Genomic DNA, 6,302 nt, shown 5'->3' with positions numbered 1-6,302 from the left:
TGCACCCATTAAACATTCAAGCCCGAAGAAAAGGGGCAAATTGTGTATACATATATCTCACCATCAGACACGTGTATATAGAAAAATACGTGGAAAGCAGGCAGGCCAAGACATCAAAATACGATGTACTACGGAACACCAAATAAACCCCAAGGAGTTACTTTATCTCATCCCAAAAGAAGCTAAGATCAACGGTGGAGAGAAAGTTAGCTGACACGGACGTGACAGGGGCAGAAGACACTTGTCTGACACGAGCAGGCATCTCAACCACCCTCATTAAACACTCTGAGCAGTATACGTGTCGATCAATCCGTGGGACGAGCGAGGATGTCTCTGCGTGATCAAGTGGCAAACGCAGACATCTGCGAGATGGACACAAGACACTAGAAGATAAGGTTCCAACGGCCTTCAGAGATGGGTCCCACACTCTAACCCTATAAATACCCCTTCTCCACCAAGAGGAAAGGGGATCGGGGGAAAAACAGGAAGGAAAGGAGAGAGAAAGATTACGAGTGTAAGTTAATTCTTTAGAAGGAAAAATACATGTAAACCGAAAAGTCATTCGACTACTCTTGTAACCGTGAAGAACATAGTGAAACAACAAACCCCGTGGACGTAGGCCTTAGTGCTGAACCACGTAAACCTCGGTCTTGTTTAAATTTCAGCACTTTATATCTGTCTAACCCGGTGGATCTTTACTTGTACGTTTTGTTTTCTTTGTGTTTATCTATATCCCGTGTGCAAACACCCTGCATGGAGTTGTTGGATGAGGCTGTGATAAACCCGAAGGTTTTGAGCCAAGGAATCAATACTAAGATATCATCATCACAAATTATTCTATATTATGATGATTGGTTGTGAGCATTCTGATGCCTTCGTGATCAGTGTGTTCACAGGCCTAACGGGAATTCTCATTTTTGGTAACAAGTCACAATTGTTTAACTTTAGCTAGCTAGCTCTGTTGTTCGTGCATTTGAATGAGTATCTCGCTAGTTTCAGTTTTCATCTATGTATTTGCTGTTTTTGTTTAGCCAAACTCTTACTTGTATGAGTAAAACAATGGTAGAGGTGGAGCACATTATTCGAAAAATGGTTTTCGAGAGCCTTGGAGTAGAAAAATACTATGATTCAAGTATTGAAGAAAGCCAGAACATCATGCGCGTCATGAAATACCAAGCACCTCCAAGCAAGGAACCAGCCATCGGTCTACACACCCATACTGATATCGGCATACTAACTGTTATGTATCAAGAACTCGCCAGGCCTTGAAGTCCTCTCTCTAAGGAGGGCAGTTGGCTGAAAGTGTTGCCGCAAAAAGGTGCACTCACCATTTTCGTGGGAGATGCGTTAAGGCCCTTAAGGGTATGTTCCCCTCGTCACACACAGTTGGTGACATTTTATTTGGTTTAAGAATGGTTGTTGCAGCTGTTACAGCCTAATAAACTTATGTGTTCTTTTAAGCGTAGGCCTGGAGCAACGGTAGAGTATACGCGGCAAAACATAGGGTGATGATGAGTGGAGAGAAAGATAGATACAGTTATGGCTTGTTTGCATCACCAAAAGAAGAAGCCGTGATTCTAGCCCCGCGAGAATTGGTAGATAAAGAACATCGTCTACTCTTTCGACCCTTCACCCATGCAGACTTCACCCTTCACCCATGCAGACTTCATTCGCTTCTACTTTCCCAACATTCATGACCTCGACGGTGTACTTGATAAATTCGCTAGGATTTCTTGAGCTCAGTTGTTAAACACTTGATTTTTCAGAGAAGCACAAGTGTAGCCTGTCTGTCTCTGTTTTTTGGGCTTTCATGTTTTAGTTGGTCTCTCTAAGTGTTGTTTGTTAGGATTTTCATTTCTCAGATAGAGTAAATAAATCTAGTGAAATTTTTTATACAAACATATCAGGAGAATTAAAATCAAAAAAATCTGTTCCTGCTAAGTTCATCAGAGTTTACACTTCAGTGTTCTTGATAAGCTCACTGCAGTTGCGAAGTACTTGTGTTAATGCCAATGCGAAGATTTAAAAAGAAAAAAAAAAAAACATTTACCAACCACCCAAGTAGAAAATAGCCATGAAATGTTTCAAGAAAGAGGGGTTCTTTAAAGATCATTAGTAAATTAGTAAATTGATCTAACAAAGTCCGGAATTGATATTATATAACATTATAGATAATACAACATCGAAATAGACATAATGTTGGCGTTGCCTTATTATGTCTAAAAAACAACCAAATCGCACATTCCGTTACAACCAGTAGGCAACTACTTAGCACTTATCTCCATAAAATCGACTGGAAAAAAGAAAAATTGGAAACCCACAGAAATTGTACTAAAGCCACTACTACCACTATAACTATTGACATTGCCTCTAGACTATTTGCAAAGTTCATATTTATTTCTTGACATGCTCAGGAATTAGTCGTTGGACTAGTTCAGGGGGTGCACCAGCCAGCTCTGCAAAACGTTATAGTTTGTTTCAGTAGAGAGTAAAGATGCACATAAGCTAAAACATACAATATGACAGGCAAAAGTATTTACCCTGAGGCGTGAAATCAAATAATGGAGGAAGTGGACGGCCATTAGGCAAGACAGCGTTTGGGTCTCGCAACTCATCAAAAAACGGGTGTGCACATGCCTCTAACTGCAAGGAACCAATATGTAACAACAGTTAATTGGGTACTATACTTAATGTTCATCATCAAGTTCTGATGTTTGTATCTAATAGTTTTATTCCACCTTGAATTCTCTAAAAACTTTAATTCACTGCTGCTGCTACTTTCAGCAAGAAGAAAACTCTTGCTCAACTCCTCTAAATAATTACTAAAGCCGAGACTTACAGAATCAACCAGGCAAGTTCAAGCATAGCACAAACTATATGTACTCCTAGACAGAAGATAAAAGGATAGTAGACATCTTTGTAGTAAAGGAAGGTTTTCTTACAGCAGTGCAGCGCAGACTTGGTGAATACTGAAGGAGCCTTGATACCAGATCAACAGCTTCAGGAGGCATCCTCTTGTGGAAAACCTGCAAATGTCAAGATGGATAGACTTGTAAACCTGATTGGTGGAATAAACATCTATTACAAATTAATGAACATAGAGACAAACCAAATGGAAAATAAAAACCACGTCACCATGGTAAAAAAATAAAAAAGCACAGACCTTGTGCCATGGATGAGCCTTGATCTGAGGAAACTTGAACTCTGTATAATTTGGATTCATGCATTTAATTTCTTCTCTTGTGGGGGTCCCCAAAACCTGATAATTCCACAACATTAGTTCGTAAGACAGTACAATGAACACCATGTAAATGTAACACACGAGAGACAATTACTAGTGTGGTTACCTTGATGACTTCCACCAACTGATCAACACCACTTTCTCCTGGAAATAAAGGCTGAGAATCAAGCAAACCAAAAGTAATCATCAGTCCCTATATCAAATGTTCAAATGCTCTTTCATAATATCGCAGGAGGCATTTAAGCCAAAAGCAACTCAATAATACACACCTGTCCCAGAAGCAACTCCGCAAAAACACACCCAGCGGACCACATATCAATGGCTGTTGTGTATTCAGTGGCTCCAAAGATCAATTCTGGAGCCCTGTAGTACCTAGAACAAATGTATGATATATTGGGCTCTCCGGGAACCTGCAAGAATGCCAAGGAAAAATCTCAAAACTCGCACTATATTTATCTTATTTAAGAGCGGAAATAGAATACTAGACAGAGTAACCTACCAACATTTTTGCACTTCCAAAATCACATATCTTTAACTGATGAGTGTGTGGGTTTACCTGTAAATATACACAAACTATGAATCTTGAATTTCTTGGACTAAAACAAGCAAACTCTCAGATTAAGTATATGCATAAACAGAAAATGCTAATACTGCACGAGAACGTTTCATATTTGATCGACTACACAAAAACACCAGATTGTATCCTTTCAAATGACGACGTGGCAGGGCAGGTCATACCAATAAATTTTGCGGTTTAATGTCACGATGGCACACTCCGATAACAGTATGTATGTAAGCAAGCGCACGACAGATCTACAAAGTGACAAACAAGGAAAAAATTAATAAAGTCATAGTTGGAAATAACCAAAAGAGCACAGACTAACACCGAACAAGTTGATAAGAAACAGAAAGAGCACAAATAAATGCTCTCACCTGGTAAGTATACAATTGTACAAAGATAATGGGAACATGTTGGTTCATCCTGCTATAGTGCTTCGTAACTCGGTAAACAGTTTCAGAAACATATTCCAGTACCAAATTGAGAAACACCTCCTCTTTTTCAGTAGTCGAAAAGAACCAGTGTTTTAGTTGAACTACATTAGGATGGTCAAACATGCGCATAATTTGGAGTTCTCTATTCTTGTATCTTTTATCCTGTAGAACCTTCTTTATAGCAACCGCTTCGCCTGTTTCTAAGCACTTGGCCTGCATTGACAAATATCGTAAGCAAAATTCAGGAAGTGTACTACAATATGGGCAATACACATACACAAACTAAACAAATTTGAATACCTGAAATACAACACCAAATGAACCAGTGCCAACCACTCGCTCTGCCATATATGAAATAGTCTGGAAATTAAAAACAATAAGCATTTATCAGCCGAAGTGTTATCCTAACCGATTTTGAGGTATTGAAAGAGACAGCAATAATAACGAAATAAATGAAGTATGGAGAGGGGTACAAAATGCCGTTACACAATGCAAGGCATTTTAGGACAATAATCAAGCAAACAATTTTACCTGTTTTGGCTGACCGTTTCGACCACCTATAGTTGTAGTAATTATCTGACCCGTCTCTGTTCCATTACCATTTACAACAGTGGCTTCCATACTCTACACAAACAACAATCCAATCAATTGCAATACCAAATTATCAACGAGAAGACATATCTAGCAAGTAACATTGATCCCCCAAACACAAAAACTAAGAATAAACACAATTCGAACCTTATCATCATCATTATTGTCGTTTTTATCATCTTTAATTTTCATTTCATTTAATTCTTTCGGAAGTTGATCAACACCAGATTTTTCAGCCGCTTTAGGAATAGCAGCGGGATCTTCAGAAGTACTTGCATCATTCTCTTGTGATGTAGAAGCAATATTCTCTTCTCCTCTCTCAGCAGCAGCCTCTATTTTATTATCTACTACAGAATGATGAGCAGCAGCAGCCGCAGGAGCAGCTTCTACTTCTACCGGGGCAACTTCCGGTTCTATTTCCTGCTCAACCTTCACCCTTTTCGTGTTCGTATCGCCGGCCTAAACACCAAATGAACCCATTAAAAAAACTACATCAAAAACACTAAAAAAAATGCAATAGAAATCACAACATTCATTCATTCTAATCACAAAAGCTCATTACAAATCCAAAAACATCCTACTGAGCTTGCCATTTACCCAGAAATTAAAACCAGAAAACAACATCAAAAATCCCAAAACGATTCATAAATGTAGATCCAGACAAACACATTCAAGCAAAAAAATCCCCTAAAAATAAACAAACCCTAAAAAAAATCTCAATTAAAAAAAAACTTACGGGATCAGAAATGGAAGATCGACCAGAGGCATAACTCTTCAAACGGCGCATTACATGCATGATTCCTCCTTTCTTCCACCCGCAACACACTGAACAACAACAACAAGAACAAGAATCCCCCCCTAATCTTCTCGATTTGATTGATCTTCTTCTTAGCAGAGAGTTAACCAAAACAAAAAATGTAGCAAACAAATCAAAATCAACTCCAATAAAATCAACCTCTGTTTCCTCTCTCTGATAATGATAACAACGACATCTCTCTCCCCATTTACAGAGAAAAAGAGGGGAGGAGGAAGAAGAAGAAGGATAGAAATGGAATTTTTCGAAAACAGACAGAATTTCTTTTCTTTTCTTTTCTTCTACTCTCTCAAAATAAACTGTCTCTCTCACCCAACATAAAAACTCTCTCTCTTTCCTTTGGTCAAACAAAACCATGAATCCAAGACTAAAATCCAATCATTTCATTTTTAATTTTTTTAAAAAAAAGTCCGTACACCAGTCAAACAATTCACACCAGCCGTTGGTTTCTTATCATGATGAATCAACGGTTTGGATGGGTACCAGTTAGAATTAATTTTGTGTAAAGTCGACGGTTTAGCCCTTTGTTTTTTATTGGAATTACGATATAGTGTTTCAGACATTGATGTTTGTGGTGACCGGAATATACGGCGGATTGTCCATTTTGTTGTTGTATGTATGTACAGTTATCTAGCTATCTTTGGATTTTGGTTGGGTAAAATT

At 38.4% G+C, this 6,302-nt stretch overlaps 2 protein-coding genes across 2 annotated transcripts; one reads left to right on the top strand and one right to left on the bottom strand.

Annotated features, from left to right (window-relative positions):
• The first annotated feature begins 1,047 nt into the window (after window positions 1–1,047).
• On the top strand, window positions 1,048–1,697 carry LOC113305200 (probable 2-oxoglutarate-dependent dioxygenase AOP1). Its single transcript, XM_026554285.1, has 3 exons — window positions 1,048–1,239; window positions 1,285–1,362; window positions 1,467–1,697. The coding sequence occupies exons 1-3, from the start codon at window positions 1,048–1,050 to the stop codon at window positions 1,695–1,697; spliced, it is 501 nt and encodes a 166-aa protein (XP_026410070.1).
• Window positions 1,698–2,104: 407 nt separating this feature from the next.
• On the bottom strand, window positions 2,105–5,987 carry LOC113304419 (shaggy-related protein kinase alpha-like). The gene is made up of 13 exons (XM_026553523.1): window positions 5,562–5,987; window positions 4,973–5,284; window positions 4,766–4,858; window positions 4,535–4,594; window positions 4,175–4,447; window positions 3,980–4,054; window positions 3,741–3,797; window positions 3,511–3,651; window positions 3,348–3,398; window positions 3,164–3,259; window positions 2,943–3,026; window positions 2,541–2,643; window positions 2,105–2,456 (listed from the first exon to the last, which is right to left on the bottom strand). The coding sequence occupies exons 1-13, from the start codon at window positions 5,619–5,621 to the stop codon at window positions 2,395–2,397; spliced, it is 1,467 nt and encodes a 488-aa protein (XP_026409308.1). The 5' UTR covers window positions 5,622–5,987; the 3' UTR covers window positions 2,105–2,394.
• Window positions 5,988–6,302: the final 315 nt, after the last annotated feature.

Source organism: Papaver somniferum, chromosome 8 (assembly GCF_003573695.1).
Source record: "Papaver somniferum cultivar HN1 chromosome 8, ASM357369v1, whole genome shotgun sequence".
NCBI classification, from domain to species: domain Eukaryota; kingdom Viridiplantae; phylum Streptophyta; class Magnoliopsida; order Ranunculales; family Papaveraceae; genus Papaver; species Papaver somniferum.
The sequence above is the reverse complement of the archived record's forward strand: the minus strand, read 5'-3'. Positions and strand labels throughout refer to the sequence as shown.

What these genes read in the sequence shown, in the direction of transcription:
- LOC113305200 (XM_026554285.1), top strand. Translation starts at nt 1,048, where the DNA reads ATGAGTAAAACAATGGTAGAGGTGGAGCACATTATTCGAAAAATGGTT. An exon ending in CTGATATCGGCATACTAACT is followed by an intron (nt 1,240 to 1,284) that starts GTTATGTATCAA and finishes CCTCTCTCTAAG; the next exon opens with GAGGGCAGTTGGCTGAAAGT. An exon ending in ATGCGTTAAGGCCCTTAAGG is followed by an intron (nt 1,363 to 1,466) that starts GTATGTTCCCCT and finishes TTTTAAGCGTAG; the next exon opens with GCCTGGAGCAACGGTAGAGT.
- LOC113304419 (XM_026553523.1), bottom strand. Translation starts at nt 5,621, where the DNA reads ATGCATGTAATGCGCCGTTTGAAGAGTTATGCCTCTGGTCGATCTTCC. An exon ending in TACAATTGTATACTTACCAG is followed by an intron (nt 4,055 to 4,174) that starts GTGAGAGCATTT and finishes GTCACTTTGTAG; the next exon opens with ATCTGTCGTGCGCTTGCTTA. An exon ending in AGGCTCATCCATGGCACAAG is followed by an intron (nt 3,027 to 3,163) that starts GTCTGTGCTTTT and finishes TGACATTTGCAG; the next exon opens with GTTTTCCACAAGAGGATGCC.